Genomic DNA, 25,174 nt, shown 5'->3' with positions numbered 1-25,174 from the left:
AGAGTTCTACTCATCCGTTTGGATTGATTCCAGCGGAATTAAGTTCATTTTTATTTATAGTTTAATATCACAAAGTTTCAGATTCTGATCATTAATCTCGTTGGATGCGTTAGTGGACGACTCGTTTAAACCTTACTTGTTTATCGTATTTACTAATCACTTGCATTCCATCTAAGGTGAGTTTTATCATTCCCCTATTTTACTGGATTTTCATAAACGTTTTGGGGACATATGCGTATATAATACTATATATACATATCTATATATACATACATATCAAAAATAACAAACGTGTAATTGTGTGTGATAAATCAGATCTACTTGTTATATGCTTATGTGTTATTGTATTGATTCGCTTAACATATCCCCATGTATTGGGTTCTCATTTTTATTGACCACCGCCCGATTCGCTTGGCAACGGTCTTATTCTCATTATTTGCTCATGGTTGATTTACCGGCACCCGATTTGCTTGGCAATGGTTAAATCGACAACTTATTTGCTTATGGTTTGATTTCATTACCGCATTTATTACTTTTTGCTTATTTATCATATTAACATTATTTTGGTGTCAAAACTTGGTGGTAAACTCACTCAACATATTTGTTGACAAAAACTCCATTTTCTACGCATATGCAGGTTGCCTGAAGATTGAAGTTGGACACGTAGACAAGACCTTAGGATATAATCAAGATACTCGTTATATGAACTCATATTTGTGTATTTGGATTGTTTTGTATATTTGGATAATGTGTGTAATATTTGTAAATAATTAATTAGATATTGTCACATTTTATATATGATAGTATCTTCGAGCTGTGAGCAATCGGATCACGCCCCGGCATTTCCGCCTTAGGTTGGGGTGTGACACGCTGGGCTATAGAGGAGGTGCAGACGAGATTAATTAAATTCTTATGAGTCCTAAGTTATATAATCAATTGCTGGTTAAGTCGGCTAATCGAAAAAATCAAATTCACGTCTTATAAGATCTTGTTTCCTAATTACTTGAGTGGTTTAGGCTGTTTATGGTAAAAGAGATCTCAACCCTGATTCAATTCCAAGTTTTGATCGTTAATTATGGCACAAGTTAACTAAACGGGTTCATGGTTTGGGTTAAACAGGTTAACGGTTCATGGGTTTTGGATTTGGTTAAAATGGGTTATAAAAGAATATGTGAAAATTACATTTTAGCCCTTGGAGATTTGAGACAGGAACAATGGTGGATTAAAGTTTATATTCGGGTCAAAACGTATACTTTTGAAAGTTAAATATATTTTAAATAAATAATATAAATAAATATAATTTGTATAGAAATTCCTTGATAAACGTAATACCTTTTTAGTGTAAAAATTTCCCGATCATAAAACGGGTCGGGCAATAGATAAAGACTCGTACGTGAAAAACCCGAGTTATTACAGGCTCCACGTCTTAAAACCAAACTAGACCCTTGTGTTCTAGAATTAGTTTTAGGCAAGTAGCTAACTAGAGAAGTTAATATATACAGAAAAATAAGGTTTTAATAAGTATATAAAAGTAGTACCAGCCGAAGCACGTAAATTCTGGGGCCAAATTTCTTTATATATATATATATATATAGCATTAGAGCCCGTGTAATACACGATATGATCAAAATAATAAATTATAAATAAAGTAAATAAGTACATACTGTATATGAAAAAATGATTACATCTATGTTTATATCTATATTATGTGTATATAAATTAATTTTATTTATATCAGAAAATGATTTTTTTTAAAAAATAAACTTAATAATAATAATAATAATAATAATGCAAGTGCAAAAACATACTTGAGAACGGTCCATCTATTGAAAATTTGATTCTCAGTATCATATATATATATATAATTGAAAAAATTTTGGTTATGAACCAATTTCAAAAAAGACTTTTCATACAATATTAATTCTGAGCTACACTATGAAAATGATTTTTATAATTTTCAGGGGCCTTTCGACTTTGCCATAATGAAAACACATAAAAATAGACGTTAACCTGTTCAATTTTGTGAATAGTTTGCTTCAGTTGAGCATAATTTTGTATGACATGTTTCACACACTATATTTTAATCACCATTAAAGGAAAAGTCAATGCTGACACACATGTTTCAAATTTAATAAAAGTTAGAAGCATTAATAGGCCTGGAGGTAGCATGTCGAAAGTGTTCGCCGTCTTTTATTAAAGAGTAAAGTGCCAAAATCGTCCCTGATGTTTGGTAAATAATGCGAATGTCGTCCAAAAATTTTTATTTTTGCATTTGGACCATCGAGGTTTCCTATTTCTTGCCAATTAGGTCCAAAACATTAACTTGGTTAATTTTAATTGTTAACTCAAGGGCAAAACAGTCTTTATATATATATATACATATATATATAGGGGAGAGTTCCATTAAGAACCATGGTTTTTTTTTAAAACCACTAAATTAAATCTAGGCCATTGATATATTAGATCAATGGTAAGGATCATAATGGCAATATTGTAAATAAAACCAAAATGAAGGAAGTTAATTAATGATAAAAGGGTAAATCGGGAATACAAAAATCATTGTTCTCTCTCTTCTCTCCTAAAATTTCTAAAATACATATTTGTACACATATGACATATATGTAACATCATCTTCATGACTTCGTATGAAAATTATCTCATTATTTGATTTATCACCCACATATATATGCGTAACTAGTTGATCATTATCTTTAACCGCAAAGTATATTAGTACTGCATTTATGAAAAGAAGAAATAATATACATATATGTAACTAGTCATCCATTATAACAGAATACATAAGGAAAATAAACTCAATCCATACAAATTCGTGGTAGCTACATATGGAGAAACAACATATGGCGAAAGACTAAAAACATCAAAACATATAATATTGAAAGATGCGTAAACTCAATTGATAGTTGGCTTCGTTATATAATACAAAAACAATAAAAAAAAATATGAATGCCACAACTGGAAAACATACATGGTGATGACCTTAAAATTAAGTTTTCATACCGGTATTCAAAGTGCATATATGTATCATGTTATATATATGTGTAACTTAACATGCTACATATATGTAGCTTGTGAAAATTGCATATATCCAATAAGTTACATATATGGAGTGGTGGATGTTACATATATGTATCGATAAGATGCTACGTATATGTAAGTTGTCAATTCACTTGTTGCATTCATCTTTACAATTGATCATACAAAGTTTATCTGATTAGATTTGTGGCACAACCTCCATTTGCTTAGCTGAAAGTGATTGGCGCACCAGAAGAATCTAATTTACGACATAACCTTTAGAAAAATCCCAAGTGAATTATCCTTGTTCTCGCATTGCCTGCCGACTTTGATTAGAAAAGTAATAATGAATTCCATCTAAATCAATTCATCCAGCCTTATATATTAGCTTATTTATGTCAGCCAATAAATCAAACACCTGATAAAAGAAATGATAAACAATTAGATAGTGGAAGACATAATGAAATAGTTTGATTTCTCACCCAAATGAGAGGCTATAGGGGTAAGATTAAGAACTTCTTACCTTGAGTGATCCATAGAACAACTTCATAAAAAAGAACGTTCGTCCTACCGGGTGAAGAACCAAAGGCGATACCACTGTCCGAATCCAAACTAGGGTTTTTGGTTATCGTCGATCTTAATCGTTGTTATTCCATTATTCCAATCGGCCTATTGGCTTTTGGGGCTTCAATTGATGCAAGATCAGCAGTGTACCTGTCATCCTTAATTATGATATCACCTCATAAAACTAATAAAAGAGATAATTAAGGGATATAGGTTGAAAACGTAAACAGATTTTTATTTCCAAATTACTTGAATACCCTTGTAGATAAAATAAAAAGTAAAAAAATGAAAATATTGTGATTGGTCCAAAAAGATTCTCATAGTTTTTAAGTTATAGGTTGGTTTTTATTTGAACTCTCCCCTATATAGATCAGGATCATGTGAGAACTTTTTGGGAATTGAAAACTATGAGAACCATTTTAGACCACAAAAAAACCTAAAAATAAAAAAAAAATCATAAAACAAAAAAAAAAACACAAAAACAAAAAAAGTAAAAAAACCAAAGTTCTTATTTATCATCCCGGCTTTTTTTTTAAAAAAAAAACGTAAAAAAAAAAAATTCTCGGTTTAGCTAAATTATATATATACATATATGTATAATGTGTACATATATGTACACACATGGTTTTTTCCTATACACATATGTATAATTTAAGGTAAATGATAATGTACACATGTGTACATTACATAACTAGAGATTAAATGAAAGCATACATATGTGTATAGGTATAATACGAATTAAAAAGAAAAAAATCGGTTTTTTTTTATTATACATATATGTATAATATGTACACACATGTTTTTTCCTATACACATATGTATAATTTAAGGTAAATGATAATGTACATATGTGTATATTACGTAACTAGAGATTAAATGAAAGTATACATATATGTATAGGTATAATACGAATTAAAAAGAAAAAAAAAATCGGTCCTTTTTTTTAATGAAACCGGAATGAAATATAAGAATTTTGGTTTTTTTACTTTTTTAAAATTTTCGGTTTTGTTTGTTTTATAATTTTTTTAATATTTTTTAGAGGGTTTTTTTAGTGGTCCAAAATGGTTCTCAAAGTTCTCAATTTGCCAATGGTTCTCTTAGGATCCTTACCATATATATATATAGGGTTGAGTTCAATGGAGAAATCATATTAGTGTGATATATATATATATATATATATATATATATATATATATATATGTTTAAGTTCAGGAGAGAAGTCAAGTTATTGTGAGAAGTGTGAGAAGTCCATTCATCCAATCAGATTTTTAGTTTTTTTGTTTTCTTTTAATTAAATATGGGGGTATTATAGTAAATGGACAAATGTAATTTATATGGAAACTATTTTAATTATACATGTGTTATTATATCAACATAAGAATAAAATTAAAACCATATCCAGCCACAAAATTCTAGATCCTTATCCACATTTATAATCAAAATCAAAACACAAATAAATTCTCCGATCGTGTTCTTCAGATTTCATTCAGATCGTGTCCTTCAAAACAACAATCGTCCTACATTAAGATCGTGTCCTTCAAAACAACAATCAATCCCAGATCGTGTCCTTCAAAACAACAATCGTCCTACATTAAGATCCGTACATACTTTCCCATCGTTTGTATTGAACTCAATATCGCAGCACCACAATTTTATCATCAAATAATGTCTGACATGGTAATTATTTGAATTCCATAATCATTTTTCATTCAATTTAGGTTTTTGTATCCTAATTAATTCATATATTCACAATTACTTATAATAACAATGAAAAAAATAAACCATGATTTTCTTTATTCATTCTATGGATTTTTTTCCCTTTATTCCTTTTTAGAATGATATTATATCAATTCCATTACTTGTTAAGTATCATTAGTTTTTATGAACGTGATTTGAATTTATTTGTGAAGGATCAAAACTAATAACTTGTACATGTTCTATATAAACCATCCATTACCTGCATTATACATCATCACCTGCAACAAACATACAATTTTTTAAATTTCTTTGAAGCAATGGATAACCCATCAACCTCTAAGCAGACTTTGTCCATGAGTCAGTCAACATCACATTGTGAAGGTTTTTTCGTTTGTTAATTCAACTTAGAAATTATGTTGATAACAGTTTATTATTGGTCATACAAGTTTGTGTAGCTTATGTATTGTTGTTTGTTTAAATGATTACCATTGCTCATGTTCTTGTTGTTTTTATAGTATGATCAGGTTAGTGATACACGCTTGTGTAGGTTATTATAATGTCCTTGTTTGGTTATGGGTTTGTGTAGGTCACTGTTCATGTTTTATAGTAAGTGCATGTTCTTGTTGACTTTTTTATAGTATATGTAGGTTCATTATGTTTTGTAATTAAGGTTTTATTATTTAAATGTAAGTGCAGTTTGTTGATTTATAGTAATTGCAAGTTGGTTGTTCACGGTTTTCTAGTATGTAGGTTCATGATTATTCGTGTGTAGGTTCTTTACATATCCTTGTTTCCTTGTGGTTTTTTGTAGGTTGTTTTTGACGGTTTGTAGTATGGTTAGGTTGTTGTTGATGGCCCCATTGTTGATGTTTGTAAATTAGATGTAGGTTAGTGACTACGTGTGTTTTTATTCCATACGAATAAAACCAAATTATAGTTGGTAATTTTTTTTACATTTTTAAAGTTATGTTTTTTGATATTTTATTTTGTTTTATGTTTTTGTTATACATTCTCAACAACATCTACGGTTCTTACAAACACAATACAAAGTTCGCCAGCCGTCAACAATGCATCCATCGGCGACACAAGCTCGCAGCAAGATATTAGTAACGAACGTAAGAACAGAACTCAACGATTTTTTTACCATAGTTAACACTTATCATTCTAATTGTTTTTTAATTTTTTTCCAATGTTTTAGAGACGGTGGAACCTAATTTTTACTTCTCCCCGAACGGAACAAAGTACTGGATCCCGAGTGTCGACACAACTGAAAAACCTAAAAAAGACACGACATTTAACAGTTGGGAAGATGTTGTCACCATGTACAAGTCCTACGCAGGGTAAGCCGGTTTTGATATCAGGTATTCAACAAAAACCTACACAAATGGTGTTCCTTCGCATAGGTACATCGTTTGCTCGAGAAGTGGTGAGCGGCGATTCTGATCAATTGACACTTCAAATGCCGAATCATCTTCAAAGAAACGCAACACCAAGAGTAAACGTACAGGTTGCAGTGCATGTATAAGACTTAACATAAAAGTCGTAGATGGCTTAGAAATATACACTATATATCACTTTAACGAGCCACATAATCATGGGCTTGTCAGTGAGCATAATATGGACCTAACTAGAGGTAAAAGATAGCTAGAGTTCTCAGATAAGGAGTTCATTCAAGGACTCCAATCAATGGGGTTCGGTCCAACAAAAGCTCATCGTGTCCAAAGCTCTTTGAAGGGTGGCTAGCACCTTGTACGAGGAACTAAGGATGACTGGAAGAACCATATTCGAGATGTTAGGTGTTTTATTGCAGATAGGGACGCGCAGATGGTTATCAACAAGTTAAGTAATAGCAGCCTCTATTTCAAAAACAACTTTTTCGAGTACCTTGCTGAAGATGGAGAGCTAAGAAATATGTTTTGGGCGGATGATATATCCAGAAGCAACTACAAGTTATTTGGCGATGTTTTAGCATTCGATACTACTTACCATACTAACAGGTTACTTTCAATATTACTGCGTATGATAGAGTCAATTACTTCCATTAATTAACTTATTAATAGCATTATTTATTATTGTAGGTACTTCATGATTTTTGTCCCCTTCATGGGTGTAGATTGCTATAAAAAGTGTGTGACGTTTGGGGCAGGTTTAATATCTAACGAGACAATTGACTCGTATAAATGGTTATTGGAGGTCTTCATCAAGGCTCATAGCAAGCAGCCTCAGTTGGTTTTGACAGACCAAGATCCGGCTATGAAGCAGGCTGTGTCTGCCGTTTTGACTGATTCACGTCACAGGCTATGCATGTGGCATGTCACCGATAAAATCCCTTCGAAGGTAATTACATTATGCAGCCTCAACATATTCAACTTAACAGACAATATAAACGATTTTCGAGACCACAATATATTTTGTGAGTTTTAAAATGTAGGAACATACAGAATGTAGGAAACAAATTTTGACTGATAACACTCAATTTGCAACTTGTCATTGCATTAGATTTTGAACAGCCTACACAGACACTCTTTCAGAACTTTGTTTTTCTCTAGCTCATTTCAAAGTTTTATTAACACTAACTTTCTTCATACACAGCTTAAAGGAGAAATGGAGCGTAATACTGAGATAAAATCTTGTGTTCATAAGCTTGTATGGAACGTCTTCATAAAGCCAGAGACTTTTGAACACAGATGGCATGAAATGATCAACGACTACGATTTATCCAGTAACAAGTGGTTGACCGACATGTACGCTATACGTCACCAATGGGTCCCTGCTTACTTCAGAGAGTTACCAATGTGTTGTTTGATGAAAACCACATCTCGATGTGAGAGTATTAACTCGCAATTCAAAGTCTATTCTAGTGAAGGCAACACACTTGTTGAGTTCACGCTTTGCTTTGAACAAGCTTTGAACGCTCAACGTTTTGTTCAACGACAACTGCAGTTGATACTACAACAACGTCACCTCTGATTTTGACCCAGTTGCCATTTGAACTTCATGCTTCGCAACTGTACACAGAAACTATTTTCAAAGACGTTCAAGACGAGATCTACGAAGGACTTTATCATTGCTCTCGTGAGCGAGTCGAGTCTGTTAACGAAACGAAGACTCACTTTGTTAAGCATACCGACAACGATAAAATATTGGTTGGTGAGTTTAAGGTATTGTTCCACAAACGTTAACCGCTCGTCATATTTACACATTCTCATGTTTTACTGTACCAATAACGATCGTATTGTGTTATGTAGGTAACTAACAACACAGAAGAAAACTCATTTCAATGCCCGTGTATGTTGTTTACTCGAATTGGATACCTTTGCAGACATGTATTTTGCTGTTCAAGGCAGATCTTATTGAGAAAATACCCAATAGGTACATTCATACGCGCTGGAAGAATGATGTGCTAACATCTGACTTGTTCAACATTGAATACCGCTACGGTGTTCCTCTTTATGAAAAGTCCAAACTACGACTCGAGTTTCTCAATTTAACCAACCTATGCGCTGATCGTGCACGTGGGGACATAGGTGTACTTCAAGATATGGTTGACCAGATGAAAAAAATGAAGGACAAAATCTGGCAAGACATTCCCAATGAACTTGCATGTAACAACAAGTCAATCATAATACAAGATTTACTTGGAGTGTCAGAACCTGAAATTATATCTGTAACCGCACCGAAGGGAATACGAACTAAGGGTTCTGGTAAATGCAGGCGTAAGATTGGGCCTGGCGAAAAGGCTAAAAAGAAAAACAAGAAGAAACACATAAGAGAGTGTAAGACGTGTAAAAAGTTGGTGCGCGACCATGATTCTTGCAACTGTGAGAAAGTGCGAAAGGCAAGGGAACTGAGAAGGAAATTACGGAGAGAAAAAGGTATTTACGAAGATAGCTCAGACGATAACGGAACCACAGATGATGACGACGGTTCAGAAGATGAGGAAGAGGAATACTACTCATCGAGTTCTGATTAATTTGTCATTTTTCCCTTTACAATGCTTTGTTGAAACAATAAATCGTCTGCTTTTTATATCAGATTAATGTATCGCATTTTTAAGGCATAGACTATATTCATTTTTGTTTTCTACATTTTTAGACATTAAAGTTTATTTACAAACTTTACATTTCCTACGAGAACGTTTGGTACTTTTAAAATACCCGTTAAACATGTTTTCTCCTTTACCATTTTAATTCAGCGAAGCAGTACAAAGGATGCCAAGCCACACACGATGTGGAAACCAAACGTTCTGTTGGTGTCATACCTACACACGATGCCAAGTCATGTGTAGACACGTTCCATCTATTTGTTTCTGTCAACAAAGACACCTAAGTGGTGCCATGTTTCGCTTAACCATTCCACAAAAAAACTTGTTGTCTATGATAATCCTACACACTTTAAAACCAACTTGATAACCTCGTTAACTTAAATTTTCATTCTCAAATTTAATGCCAACCATCTAAAATGGTTTTCAACACTCTTGTTATTTTTTTTAACAATAAGCAGTGAGAAACAAACAACATCATTCAAACAAAACATACTAAATAACCCTGTGTAGGTACTTTGCATTTACATTTTACTTTGTTGTAAAAAAAACTTTTATCCTTCAACATGAAACATTGTACCAAAACAAATTGTCCACATAGACGGAATATGGAGCAACACGTGATGACATTAATTTCAGATAACTTTAACAACACAATAAACCAAAAATATATATTAAACATAGTGTTACCACCAAAAATACTTTCTTGTACGATTCATCCAACGTTTTACCGAAACACAAAATAAAGTTTAAACTAAGATTATCATAAAAAACAAACTAAGCGACCGACACCAACATTTTACCAAAACATCCTTCACACTAGTTTTTGTTCCAAACAAAAAACCCACATCACTCAGAATTTAAAACTTCCCAAATGGCGTCCCTTTTCTTGTTAACGTCTGACAACAAGATCTTCGCTGCAAATTTAACCCTTAAACTTTCAACCTGCTTCTTTTGTGTCCTAAAGTCCTCACTTAGCCCACAATCCCAATCTTTCTTTCCCATGTATGTCTCCATATGCCGCGTAAGACATATTCCAGCATCTTCATAGTTGTTTCCTGTCTGCCATTTTAGATCCAACCTAGTTGGTGTTAGTGAACAGATCGACCCTGCTCTCGGATGTCCAACACCCCTTAGGTAATTGACAAAAGCCCGTTTCTGCCACATATAATATCAAAATTAGACATCAGGTATTCTACTAATATAAACAACAAACAACATAGTCACACATGCAAATGATGCTTACCAAAACAAAAACTGTTTCATCATGTCGTTCAAGTAATCGGCATCCATAGCCTTCATTGCTTTTGTCCTCCTTTTTTTCTTGTCCGGATTAACCCTATCAATTACCACCGTTGCCATATTTTTTATATCAAAACAAAGGAGATAATAATGATCGACTGCTTTTATTGGGAAAAATATCATCTCATACGGCTTCAGATTATTCCACTTCTATCTCCTGTCATCACACACGATATATTGTCTCTCACAATAGCTTCAACGCAAAAAATACAGTTACTTACTTTTATCGGTTACATACATTACTAAGACAGTTACTTACTTTTTGGCCCTCCGATCCTCCACAGGTATCGCCAAACTTCGGTCTCAGACTTTTCTTCCTTTTTCTTTATATCAACCGGCCTATCCGCATATGGCGATCTGCAAGCGTAACCAACTCGTGCAACCCTTTTTGGCCTTTCCACCACAATAGCTTTCCCCTTACACCTATTTGCCAGAACATTTAGTGGTACTTCATCACTGTCACTGTCATAACCTACACCTACCACACCTACATCAGGTGTCCTACACACCATCTTACCTCCAGCATCGCCTGAACCCCCAACCACATCAGCCCCCTGTTGTACGTGAGAAGCCACCAGTTCTTGGGTTAGCCCGAGACTGAATGAAGGAACATTATCTACTTCTACATCTGGGGGCAAGGGGTGGTCACATCTTTTCTCCTCTACCGCGTCACATTTTTTAAACACCTGTTCCAACCACTCTTCGTCGTGCCAAATTTGAGACAATTCTTCTTGAGGGGCACTCAACGGTTTCTCGACCACAGATTTGTACCTTTCGCACAATTTAATTACTTCAACATTTCCTGAATTGTTCTTCATCACATCACCGACAATGTCCTTGAACTCTCTTTTCCCTTCGGAAATCACCTTTTGCAAGTACTCCATTCGTTTCACTTGTTCCTACACAGTATTAACAAGACCCTTAAGCTTCCTTCACACAATAACTTCATCGACTACAACATAATATGACTAATATGAAGTTACATTGTCTGCGAAAACGACATACTTACCTTCACATTACGACCCGCAACACCAACACCTCCATCGACTATAACATTCTCACTTCCCTCATCATTCCCCTCATCCACAACCATATTTATTAATTGTCCCTACACCAGATGCAATAACATCAAAAAATAAGACCTCATATTATACGTTATATAAAACAATTTACTTCAAGCTTGAACTTACCACACCCATCGCATCACCTACATCAGCAACCTCGATATCCTTACCACCACTGTTCGCAGCCCCTTCCTCAACCACATCAACACCAAGTTTTTCCTACACGTATGTATAACGTTTTATTACATCAACAGCTTTAAAATATAACATAAAAAATGAAAATGTAACAGATTCTTACATTCGCATCACCGATTGCAACAACCACAACATCACCCACGTTATCATTCTCACTACTCTTCTCTCGCCCTTCACCAAATAGGCCTCTAATCTTCCCTTTTCCAAAGCCACCAGAGTTTAGTTCTTTATCCTGTCTCTCTTTCAGCTTCTCAAAATTCCATTCTTCTAACGCCACGTTTGTCCTCACACCGTTTAGACCACTACAACTAGTAGCGTCTACATAAAATAACTACAACAAAGAAGACATAAAACATGACTAAATAAACTTTTATATCAAATTAAAAGTAAATTACATTCTACGGTTCACGTTCAAGTTACCGTTAGAATAGTCAGTGGTCCTAGGAAGTAATCTTCTGGATCATCTCTTTTCCATTTATCCTTACATTCTTTCAGACTCTTGAGCACAAGCCCGCACCAATCCAATTTCTTTAAATCTATTTTATCCTTGAAGAACGGAAGGTAGGACATCATACATTTTCCATTTTTTTGACATTCAATTATGGTTGTGATGAACAACATCACAAATTCCAATGTGAACATCCAATCCACGTCATCATACGTTTCTAGTCTATTGGCTATGGTTTTTGCACTCACTTCCTTCACACCCTTATGAACAGCTCTCCAACTCTTGCTAACAAATTTGTCACCTTTTCGGTCTTCAACTTTCTCTATTCTAACCCCTCCAATTGGTAAACCGGTCAACTTATGTATCCGCTCCTTTGTTATGTCGATGCTACCATGTTCAACTTTTATGCTCATCGTTGCACTATCAAATGCATCAACAACATAGTACGCTAACAACGATGGGATACCTGCAACATTTAGACGCACCATTCTTCCAAAACCCCACCCGATAACCGCATTTCTCTGTTTTCTTGACAAACTTCGCAACCCACTCCACAACGAGCGCGGTGACGATCGCGTCCTTAGACTAGGAATTCCACCCTCTTCGCTTTTCCCCGTACACTTACTTCTCTTAATATTTTCTACCTTCCCTACATCAGTTCGGTTTTGTACAAAATCATCATCGTCTTGAGCAATTTGTTTTCCTCTCCCAACTACTTTATCTTATCAACAACATTACCTCTACTTCTTTTTTTAGAACGCTTGCTACTTGACTCATTTGTATCATATTTAGAGTTTTCACCTTCAACATCTGCAACAATATGTAAATCGTTATCGTATGTGCAATCAACTCGTTAAACAAAAAGATGCCAAAATTACCTTCACTCGAAATCAAAAAACACACTACCCTACATAAACAAAAAGATGCACAAACTACCTTCATTCGTGTGCTCATCCACCACTTTCTCAGCTAAAATCCCCACTAAATTTTAAAACAAAAATAAACATCAAAAACAAAACACACAATCCGAATACTAGTTTGTTAGACTAACTTTAAAAAAAGAATACCTTTTCTTCTCTTGCTACCAGGTTTGCTAGTCGAATCATTTTGGCAACATTAGTATTCTGAACATCAACCGCTGCATCATTTTAAAAAAAATATAACGTACAATCCGACTACTAGTTACTCTACGGATTATTACCTACACTTAAGATATATTTGACTACATTACCGATTTTTCCAAAAAAAATATGAACCAACATTAATTAACACAGACCCACACGTAGTGTATCATTAACCGTCATTAACCCTTATAAACATACGACAACAAATATTAACATTTTAATAACAGTACATTTTAAAAATTACCAGCTACACATACTTTATTATAAGTCTTGCATGAATCTTACCTACATATCACACTAACAAATACATTATAAAATGGGAATCTTACCTACAGAGCATACTAAACAATACATATCTGAATACACAACCATGGATTCTGTACACAACCATAAATAATACTTAACGTACCCCCACTTTTATAAACATCCGTTGACTCCGCATCGACATCAACAGGATTGTCAGCAACATTCGTAAACTTTGAGAAAGAGGTTTTCAATGCGATCCTTTCATTACTTTTAGTTGCACAACACAAAAATAAATTTACAGACTGTTTTACATGATTAGATATCAAATGTCAACACCACAAAACTAAAACGGCTATACCTTTTTTCAATGCAAGTTTACCCTTCATTTTTGAGTCACCTACAAATACATCAAGAAAAACTAGATCACTTTGGAGTTACAAAAATCAAATCAATCAATTCCTAACAACTCAAATAAAAAACCTACATACACACTTATGTTCCTACATCACCTATTGCATGACCAACCTCAAGAAAGAAAACAATTGACTGACAAATATACATTGACTACAAAATCAAGGACTATAAACAAATCTTTCAAGAGTCAATAACTTCAAAAAAATTAATTCCTACATCAACATTTGTTATATTTTGCTACAAAGCCTTCTTAAGCCACTGACTCAAAATATATGTATTCCTACATGTTCATCCTTTAGATTTAGTACCTCGCTGTCTTCAAAAAACATGTGATTATTCACGAATCAACTACTTCAAAAACAGGTGTTCCTACATAATCTACTAACTTTCCTACATTAACTTCATACCGGAATTCAAAAACAGGTGTTCCTACATCATCTATTAACTTTGCTACATTAACTTCATAACTTCATACCGGAATTCAAAAACAGGTGTTCCTACATCATCTACTAAATTTCCTACATTAACTTCATACCTGAAGAGGTAGGTCCCAGCAGAGCCCAGTTGGACCCGCAAGACTCACCTCAAAGAGGGACGTCTGTGCAGTTGGACCCGCAAGACTCACCTTCAAGAAGGACGTCTGCGCAAAGACTAAACTCGCAACTCACCTTGAAGAGGGACGTCTGCGCAAAAACCAACTGGATCCGCAGGACCCACCATGCTCAGAGACGTGACGTCCTTACGCGCACTACGCAAGCTGTTCCCGCAGGAAAAGCCTCCCAATGGTCGACGTACTCCGCCTGTTCCCGCAGCAACGGATACTAGCCATCAGGGAAGGCTACCCGCGCAGCAAGGCTACACGCACAAGGCACTAACTCTTAAATAATTCAGTAATGTCACCTGAAGGAGTGAGCAAGCCGGGAATACTCCCGCACAAAGCCGGGAAAACTCCCGCCCAAATGAGCCAGTCCGTACGCTACGGGAAGACCTTTTGTACTGTACCTGCCAAGGTATAGTACAAAAGATCTGACCAAAGCAGCGACAGCTCGCTGACAACAGTACGACGAGCAGCACGCTCTACTACTTTATGTCACTATCAGCCGCTGCCTACTCACCAACCCCTGTCGGGGCACGTCCATAGCCTGCAGTTGGTGGAAAAGGAATAGTACACAGCCGGCCTGGTCACTATCAGTCGCTGCCTACCCACCAACCATCAGCATGGCACGTGCGTAGCCCACAGTTGGTAGAACAGGAATACTATTCAGCCGGCTGTACCTGCTTGGAAACCTACCTTCGGCTATAAATACTCCAACACCTTGGAACGGTATCATTATCTTATATCTCCATATATTATCTGATATCTGCTCTAGACATTTCTCTTAATATACACTTATATTCAAGAGTAATCTAGTCTGATTCTCACGCCGGAGGGTGGTCACAAGGAGGTACCCCCCTTCTCAGTGACGAGCTCACGGTCTGTTTTGCAGGTCATCAGAAGAACAACCATCTTTGCCGGAACTAACCCTCGTGGGAAACATCTATTTAACCCCCAGATTATCCGTAATCTGCCCGGAATCAATTAGTGTTTCTTCAATACCGGAATACGTCGCCGTACAACTGGGTTTCTTCGTGACTCATTTTACACTAGAAAAAGTTTCGGTTATCAACACTCTTCGTAACTAACAATGCATACAAATCCTACATCAACCCAAAAAAAAATCCAACCACTCCACAAGTCACAATAAAAACCGTACCTTCTTTGGTGTAGAATCCCTGCCCAACCGTGCTCAAAAATATCATTCAATCGCAATCTCCTTCAAAAACAACGGACTGAATAAACCCTAGCATTTTCTTTGTCAACATAAATTCCCCTTTTATACACAATTCCCGCGGTGACGATCGATTATACTAAATCGCCTGATGATTTAGTCAGATGAACTTGCTTCAATTGCCTCTGATTCCTCAAAATCGCCGAAAGATTTTATGAAATTCACTTGCTAAAATTGTGTTTGTTATTTTTGGCAAACACCGGTGTAAATGGAGAGGCAATGGGGGGAAGTTTTATGGTCAGCGCGAATTTCAATAAGTCATACCTATACAAAAATACAATTTTACCCTTTTACTTAAAAACTACATTAAAACAATAAGAGATTAATTACAAAATTGTCATGACATAATTAAACCATTGATCCATCTTAATCAAGGGCTATTATTAACTTCTCACACTTCCAGCCTAGCTTCCATCTATTTATGTAACAACCAGATCACCCCTCATCTTCATAAACCTAAACACCAGCCATAATCGCCCACCATCGACTACAGTTGCACCACCGGACACCAAGCCGTCCAACACCACCACCACCCGACAACAGTGCCGTCTAAGCCACTGTCTTCTCGAACCTACCCGTCGGACAATAATGGCTTCGATATTAAGTTAGATCGAGATAGATAGCAGATTGAATCGGCTTGCGGTGGTCGGACTTGGCTTCTGCTGGAAAGTAATCGGCTAATTAATTGATATCGGCGGCTTTCGGTTTTAATAGAAGGGTCAACGATGTTAGCAGGGTTTTGGGGTTTGATAGGATTTGATGGAAAGGGTTTGAAGGTGAAGTGAAAAAACAGAGAGTATAGAATGAGGATTGGATTGATGAAATTGTGCAATTTAATGGTGAAGTAGAGAGCTGGGAAGGGAAAATAGTAGGTGATGAATTATTGCAGGTGGGAAGGGAAAATAGTAGGTTAGCCGTGTGATTTGGTACGATTAAGACAAAGACGGTGGTATTGATCTTATGATCTGGTTTGCTTAGGTTTCATGAAGGGAAGATGAAGTATGGGCCCACTTTTGTAATTGTTTTATATCAAAAAGAGTTAAAAGTACCTAACAGAATAGAAAAGTTACAAGACCCTTTTACCCTTAAGTTAACAAACAAAATTAATGTTTTAGACGTATTTGGCAAGAAATGGGAAAGCTCGATGGTCCAGATGCGAAAATAAAACTATTTGGACGAAATTCGCATTATTGATCAAATCTCAGAGACGATTTTGGCACTTTACTCTTTATTAAATTTTAATAGCTGTGAGGAAAATAGTCAGTTAGTACAATCCCGAATCTTTTCATTATTTCCAAAAATGTCGTTGAAAATAAATTCGAAACCTAAATCATGTTTAAAATTATAACTTTCATTTTTTTGACATTTTCAAGTCAAAACTTTAAACTCGTAACAAATTTGATGATAAATCTACTTGCATAATCAAACTTTTAAAAATACTCATATTACCCCATTTTTGTCCCGTAACAAATTTTGAGCCAAATGTAATTAACTTGTACCACACAATTTATTTACCAATTTTTGACCCGTAACAATCAAATTTAAGTCCCACAAAAAATCTGAAACAATCATTGATAAAAAAAAAACCAAGAAACTAACTATGATAAACTTCATTATATATGAAAGTGAAAGGTATATATTATTACATTTTAACATATATAGAGTTTAGTAAATTAACTGAAAAAATAAATAGATAAATTTAAAGCATATATTTATAATTTATAAAAATATTTATTTTTATAAAAATATATAGTATATATAATAAAATAGAGTTTAAAGAATAATAAATAATTTAATCATGTTATAGATATAATATAAATAAAGTGTAAAAGAAAAGTGAATAGTTATTGATCTATGACATAATTATTAGTTTTGAGGGAAAAAAGTTATGAGGTTTAACCACAAACTGACACGTGTCCACGTTTATTTTACTTTATTAGAATAGGTAGATATATATTTTAGTTTTTATATATATAATAGGTATGGATCTTAATAACTTATTATAAATTGGGCCCGACACCTTTTCTTTTTATCAATAATCCATTTAAACTATTTGGGTCAAACTAAATTTAGCTTATATATTGCGTTACATGTTAGGGCTCAGTCGAGGTATTTAAATTATCGAAAACGACTTTAATCCCATTACCACTTAAATGGTCTCAACAGGTTCCTATATAAAAATTCATAACCGGTCTTTAATATACGGCTAATATCGTTTACAAACAGATTTGCTATTGTTTAATAACTAGTTTTTGTTGTCAGTTGGGAAATATATACGTGGCCCTAACCATTGTGAGACCATTTTGTTTTTTGTTTAGCTACCTGGTTTTCGTCACCATGTGTTACGTCAGAGGGTTCTACTCTTGTGGTGGCACAACGATTATCAAATGGAAGTCGGCGGTATGATTTCTTGGGGGAACGCCCAAACCAAACTCTGAAACCAACGTGGGTCCGGTTAAGACAACATAGTCTGGCCAGAGTGGGGCATTGAGATGCTCCAAATTTGAAAAGTACGGCAACCTAAATACAATAAAATTGCCGTTCTAAAAAAAGTTAATTAGCAATTTGAACTTTCACTTGTTAGAAAATATCTTTTTGTTGTTTAACTAACATTTTGCCTTTGTACTACATGTTTTTTTTTAACATTTGTTGTTCTAATATCGTGAATATATATTTTTTTGGAGATTAATTTAATTTATTGTAAAGAAATTTGTAATATACTTGACCTATTTTGATCAATTTATTTTTTGTTATGTTCGTTTCATTTTTGGATGAAACATTGAATGAATCATCTATTAATTGTTTTATATTTCTTACTTTGTGTTCATTTAAGAATGTTTTTTTATATATTTTTGGGTTTGCTTGCGGTTGTTCATATACATTCACTTATGTTTATTTATCTTTGTTCAATTATATTTGCTTACGTTCGTTTATATTCATGAACTATACATTTAAATTTTAAATGTACAAACATCTAACCCCGTTTAGGTATGGAATCAAGGTTGGCGTGGTGGTGGTATGAGTGATTAAGATGAAAACGGGTTGACCCGGATAAGGTTTCATAAATAAAAGAGAAGGTAAGGGGCAACTGGATCTGGATTGGTGGCCGATTAACCGGTGTTCATTCATCGATTCAGGAGAAATCTAACAAAGAAGGGGTGGTTGTTAACTGAGAATGTGACGATGGTGGTTGATGCATGAAATGGGAGGGTGATAATGGTGGATGGTAATTGGAAGTTAGCCGGTGATGGAGGGGATAGACCGGTGATGGAGAATATGTAGACGAAAGAAATTAAATTAGTGTTTGACGATAAAAAGGTTTCACATATAATGAGATGCTATAACTCGTTTAAGGGCTATTGGGGTTTGGCGAGACCCAGTGATTCAGGAGTATCTCTTAATTTAAATTATTATTTTTATTAACTTTTAATATTTTGTGTTTATCTTATTTCCATGTTTATCTATTTTCTTTGTTTAGTATAAATAGGGTTATGGTTGTTTAGTTCATTAGTTTTTTATTAAGGTTGATATTACAAGAACATTGTTCTTTAAACCTTTGGTTCGATTTTATGGTCTTTGTTAATCACGAGTCTCTCGAGTCATTGATCGCTTCCAAAACTACATAATTTGGTATCAGAGCTTTTAGTTCTCAAATGGCTCAACATAAGGATGAATACTTTCTTGCTCGTAGATTCGCCGCCAGAGGCAACGACAGAAGTATGCTTGATTCACGTGCCCACGGTAGAGATTGGTATTCTATTAGCAGATTCGCCGCGAGAGGCAGCAGTGGAATCCATCTCGATCCACGGGATGTTAAGATTAAAAGACTCCGACAACGGGTACGCGACCTTGAGTTACGACACGAGATTCGACAACTCAATCAACGGATCCGAGATCATAAGGTGTCATCGACATGGGAGGAAACGGAACCAGAAGAACCCGTCGGGGACGAGTTAACCGGGGATGAGGAGCATCCTATCCATGGCGATTTTATCTATCATTCACCTCCTCATTTTGATAATTACGAGGACGAATTGGTGAATCCTCCAGGTGGCGATTTTTGTTATGATTTTCCACTCGTGTTTGATGTCTATCGGGATGAGGAAGAACATATGGTGGCTATGGGTGGTGATATGGTGGTAGATGGTAGTGCAACAGTTCCTATGGCTGCCACATATTGTGTTTCAGTGGTAAATGGTAACCATGTAAAGATGAAAGACGATGTGTTGCTTTGTTCTCCAGTAAATATTGATATCGTCAATGGTGGTGGTGTGGTGGAGGCCGGACGTGATGCTGAATTGGACGTTGAAAGTGGTGACTTGGTCTTAGAAGTTCCCATTAAAATGCCGACATTCATGGAGGATTTGAATCTTTCTACAATAAAACTTCATATCCACTCTAAAATACCAATTGAAGATATATGTGAAGTTGTGAGTAAGTTCTCAAAAATTTATGATGACAAGCCGTATAAAAGGTCCAATTATATTGCATCAAGCATGCATGCTATGTAGAGGAAATTAATATGAATTATGCAAGTGGGATAAATTTTCAAGTGGAGACTACTGATTATAAGCTACAACTAGCAAACTTGTTAATGTATAAGAGACGAGTTGATGTTTCGTTTGAACCCAGTGGCTTGCTTTCGAAATTTTCAAGTTTTCTCAAGTTCAATAATAGTCCGGTAAAAAGAACAAAGGAGCCGATCTATTATTTTGAGTTGTCACTGATCTTTTTGACGTTCTCAAGAGTCGAGGACGAGTCTTTTTCGAAGACGGGGAGAAGGAGGTGGAGAGACCCAATAACCCAATTTGCCAATGTGGTACAAATTTAGAGTCGTGTAAGACGGCCCGTGAAGTACAACTGTTTGGGTGGATCATGGTGGTAACGATTATGAATCAAGTTGATGTTCCTTTTGATCTAGGTGGGTATGGTCTGAAGGCAAAACTTGAGAACGAGTTTTCAAAGATGGGGAGTATGATGCAGGAGTATCTCTTAAATTTAAATTATTATTTTTATTATCTTTTAATATTCTGTGTTTATCTTATGTCCATGTTTATCTCTTTTCTTTGTTTAGTATAAATAGGGTTATGGTTGTTTAGTTCATTAGTTTTTGATTAAAGTTGATACTACAAGAGCATTGTTCTTTGAACCTTTGGTTCGATTTTATGGTCTTTGTTAATAATGAGTCTCTCGAGCCATTGATCGCTTCCAAAACTGCATCATTGTTTAAGGGCCCTTAACTCGTTTAAGGGCTATTGGGGTTTGGCGGTACCTAAGACCCGTGAAAATTATTGTTTGATGATGAAAGAGTTTCACAAATAAATAAGATATTATAGCCTGTTTTAGGGCTATTCGAGTTTGGTGAGACCCATAACTCACTTATTTTTTTTAACTTAAATGAGATGCTATAACCCGTTTAAGGGCAATCCGAGTTTAGTGAGACCCAAGAGCCACGAAAATTATTGTTTGATGATGAAAGAGTTTCACAAATAATTTTTTTTTTTAATTTAATCTCATCTGATAAAACCAACCAAACGATTTACAATGAAGTGGCAGGTAAGAGGGCAACAAACTGCGCCGCAACCCCTTTTTGAATAGCAAACCCAATCCTACTCAAAACAAAGTTTTGATTCTTATGAGCTGATAAATTGCTATGCATAACTTTTTGAACTCTGTTTAGAAGGTCCACGGCATCTGGAGCTAAGTAACCAAAAGTGTCAAAGACAAAGGGGATAAACACGTGTTGATTCTCCAAACAAGCTTTCTCGTGTTTAACAACCTTACCCGAGGCCGCCTTCAATGCTGCCTGACAGGCAACAAACCCATTGTCCCTTAGCCCAACAAGAGGGGAGACTCCTGTGAGGTCCACATAAGCGTGTTTCCCCCTACCCACCCAAAAACAAGAATATCGGTCGGTCGTAACGTAGATCTTCCTTTAAGAGGATCCGTAAGAAAGTTTACGGGAGCCTCCTTTTTAGCTGAAATTCCGGCCCGTTTAAGAACATCGCATAGAACATCCCTCACCAAATCATGTATGTATTTAAACCCAGGTAACTCTTTGCAATGAATTGCGTGCTCGCCAAAAGAATCCAAACAGACCTTGTGGCAAACTGGGCATGGCTCATCTACCGGGAACAAAGGAATCATTAACCCGCTTACTTTTTAACTTAAATGGATCAGACGCATAGAATTTCACCATTCATGAATGATTTTTTTTGTTGGACCTAACACTAGGCAGTTTATCTTTATAGACTACACATGATGAGAAAGAGAAAAGAGAGAGTTGAAGACTAGATACGTAACTTATAAACCATAAGGCTGAAATAAATCCAAAATAGGTGTTAAACTAGATAGATCATCCATGTAATGCTACTCAACGACTAGTGTTTCAGTTTACATGAGGATATGTTAAACTAGATGGATCATTCGTGTAAGATATGTTTTGCTAGCGAGCAACAATCATGTGATGAGTGGAGGGGCTAAAACGTTTATTTTTCAAGCCACGTCAGCAGTACGTAAACATTGAGGCTTTTTCCAGTTTTATGCATAATGGTTGAAGCCCCTTATAATGATTAAATATTATTTAAATTAACTAAAAAATAAACGATAAATAAAAAATGAAAGGTCTATGATTGATCCTTTGAGCAGCCCCTTCCACCCAACGACATAATGGCAAAAACATGTTGTGACAAAAAATATGGTGAAAACGCCTCCTCCTAAGAGGCATGGGGGCGTTTGTGGCTTAAACACTTGGTAGGGTGATGCCCCATTACAGACACCCTAATATCATATACTATCTTGTGATATGTGGAGTGGCCAAAGACTATGACTGGAAATGGTGGAGTGGCCGGGAATGATGACCAGAAATGTTAGAATGTATATTAAATAAAATTTTCATTTTACCCCCTCAACTTGACAGATGGACAATTTTTGCTTCAAAACTAAGTGTTTAGTGACTTTTGGAGTAAGACATAGAAACAAGTGTAAAGTATAGAGTGATTTTGGTCAACTTGATAATTGAAAGTGACCGCCAAGGACAAATATGTGATAGTTATAGTTATTAATAACCCCTTAATATATATGCCTACAACAATGCACCTTTTTAAATTAAAACGTTACACCAATAAAGCACCATTTTATCATTTTTATGTCATTTATTTGTTTTCCGTCATTTTATAGTTTCTTAGAAAATTGTAATGATTTCCTCTTCATCACGGTTGAAATCAAAATAAGAAACCAAATGTATTCTTAAACTTAAGCAGATGTGCACATACAGCGTACAGTTAACAAATAATCGATATATAATTAAAAAAAAAACTTATCAAACACTTTTAATATTTAATCATTATACAATAGTCTTTGCAACAACTTTAAAATATATAGTACATTTTTATCCGACAAAAAGAAAATATTATTAAAATTTTTATCAGCATGCTTTCTAAAAATATTATACATAACAAATGCTTTAGTTGATAGCAGTAAACTTTATTATTTTTCATTCTAATAAGAGAAGTTAAACCATAAATCGTATGCCATTGATTTAGTTAGACCTTCAAAAAGTTAATCATGTAGAATGCTAGCAATGAAAGTTAAAGAATTTGTATATAACACTCAATATATATAATGCTTACAGAGTAAAGATATGTTTAATTTGATTTTTTATAGGTACTAAGTGGTATGAAATATACTAAGCAATATTATATATTTTTATATATATAGCAAAACTTGATGAACATTCAGACATAATAAAATTAGAACTTTAAATTTAAATTTGAGTAAATGTATAACACGTACAAATAAAAGCTTTCATGAGAAATAAAAATTAAATAATTCAAACTAAAAAAATACAGAAGTATACAAACATTAAAAAAAAAAAAACAAATCTAAAAGTTATAAAACCAATTATATTTTTTTGCTGTCTTATGTACTATTTCCGGTATCGCACCTGTCAAACTCTCATGTGACTACTTATACATGCCTTCAAGTCATAGTTTAAGCAGTTAATGCGTAAAAATATAGAATATCGGTCGAGGACCGATACATGATATCTCTAGGGGCGGACCTATGCCTAGCGGGTGGGGGGCCGACCCCTGTGAATTTTTTTTCAGTGTTATATATCTGATTTTATCCCGTGCGACTCCTGTGAAATTTTGAAACCGACCCTGTGACGAGACAGAGTAGTGAAGTAAAAAGAAAAAGATGAAGATAATAAGTAAATGGTTTTTCAAGTGGAGATGTATCTTGATGAAGAAGATGAAGAGAGACTTTTTGATGAAGAAGAATAGAGGAACTGTGGTTTTGACTTTTGGATATAAGGTGTATAATAAAATGTATTGGAAATAACCATTAAAAAATTATCTTGGAAAAGTAAGTTAAAAACTTAATTTTGATTTAAAAATCAAACTTTTGAAACGGAAATTCAACCTTCTTAGTTTTCATTAGTTTTATACTTTTTTACTATTATTCTGATTTATTACAGATTTATTTTTAAGTATTGCTTTTTTATTTGTTATTCTGATTTAATATATAGTTATGTTTTATAATTTATTTTATTTATATATGAATTTTGTTTTATGTATAACAATGTTGTACATGTAAGTTTTTATGTTGTGTATACATGATATGTTTTGTATAAATATCAAATCACATATAACATAAGTATACAACTGACCAACGAATCAGACGAGTAGACGAACTTCGATTGACATTCTATTCATCTGAAGTTTCGACTCTTGTTTGTTCATCGGCCATATTTTTTTTGTTTGTGGAGTAGTTAGGTTGCGTTTTAATGAAGTAAAAAGTGTAAAACAGTATAATTTTTAATGCACTTTTGCAATGCTGTTTAAATTTATTTTGATTTTTTTTACTCTGTAACACAAACTGACCCGACCCGATCCGAATCGAAAAAAATTATATATGCATATAGCAATAATTTTTTACCTTCAAAAATTTCCGACCCCTGTAAAATAAATTTCTGGATCCGCCATTGGATTTTCGCCATGAGACGTCGGTTATTCAATACCATGCATAAATTTATTTGCATATATACTATATATGCATATAATGTTAATTTTATAAATTTTATGTATAAATTTATAAGCCTAAGTATCAAAATGTAAAGTAGTGAAGATAGAGTGATTAATTGTTACGATACACAAATTTATTTTATACCGTTAATGTAAATTAGGGAAGGAAAGAGGAGCTAAATCTGAAAT

At 34.5% G+C, this 25,174-nt stretch overlaps 2 protein-coding genes across 2 annotated transcripts; both read left to right on the top strand.

The window, feature by feature from the left end:
* Positions 1–5,612: 5,612 nt before the first annotated feature.
* Positions 5,613–8,265, top strand: LOC143615711 (protein FAR1-RELATED SEQUENCE 5-like). The gene is made up of 5 exons (XM_077088772.1): positions 5,613–5,676; positions 6,494–6,635; positions 7,110–7,292; positions 7,374–7,632; positions 7,888–8,265. Exons 1-5 carry the CDS (start codon positions 5,613–5,615, stop codon positions 8,263–8,265), a joined length of 1,026 nt encoding a protein of 341 aa, XP_076944887.1.
* A 310-nt stretch (positions 8,266–8,575) lies between these two features.
* Positions 8,576–9,268, top strand: LOC143615710 (uncharacterized). Its single transcript, XM_077088771.1, has one exon. The coding sequence runs from the start codon at positions 8,576–8,578 to the stop codon at positions 9,266–9,268; it is 693 nt and encodes a 230-aa protein (XP_076944886.1).
* The last annotated feature ends 15,906 nt before the right edge of the window (positions 9,269–25,174 follow it).

The sequence above is a fragment of the Bidens hawaiensis genome, unplaced genomic scaffold (assembly GCF_021521415.1).
Source record: "Bidens hawaiensis isolate Kalapana, Puna unplaced genomic scaffold, B.hawaiensis_p1.1 tig00044008_1, whole genome shotgun sequence".
Classification (NCBI taxonomy): domain Eukaryota; kingdom Viridiplantae; phylum Streptophyta; class Magnoliopsida; order Asterales; family Asteraceae; genus Bidens; species Bidens hawaiensis.
This window is presented reverse-complemented; position numbering and strand designations above follow the sequence as displayed.

Bases quoted from the DNA above. Each gene is read 5' to 3' on its own strand.
- LOC143615710 (XM_077088771.1), top strand. From the start codon at position 8,576: ATGCCCGTGTATGTTGTTTACTCGAATTGGATACCTTTGCAGACATGT.
- LOC143615711 (XM_077088772.1), top strand. From the start codon at position 5,613: ATGGATAACCCATCAACCTCTAAGCAGACTTTGTCCATGAGTCAGTCA. The intron at 5,677-6,493 runs GTTTTTTCGTTT...CCAATGTTTTAG, and splicing joins GTCAACATCACATTGTGAAG to AGACGGTGGAACCTAATTTT. The intron at 6,636-7,109 runs GTAAGCCGGTTT...TATTGCAGATAG, and splicing joins ATGTACAAGTCCTACGCAGG to GGACGCGCAGATGGTTATCA.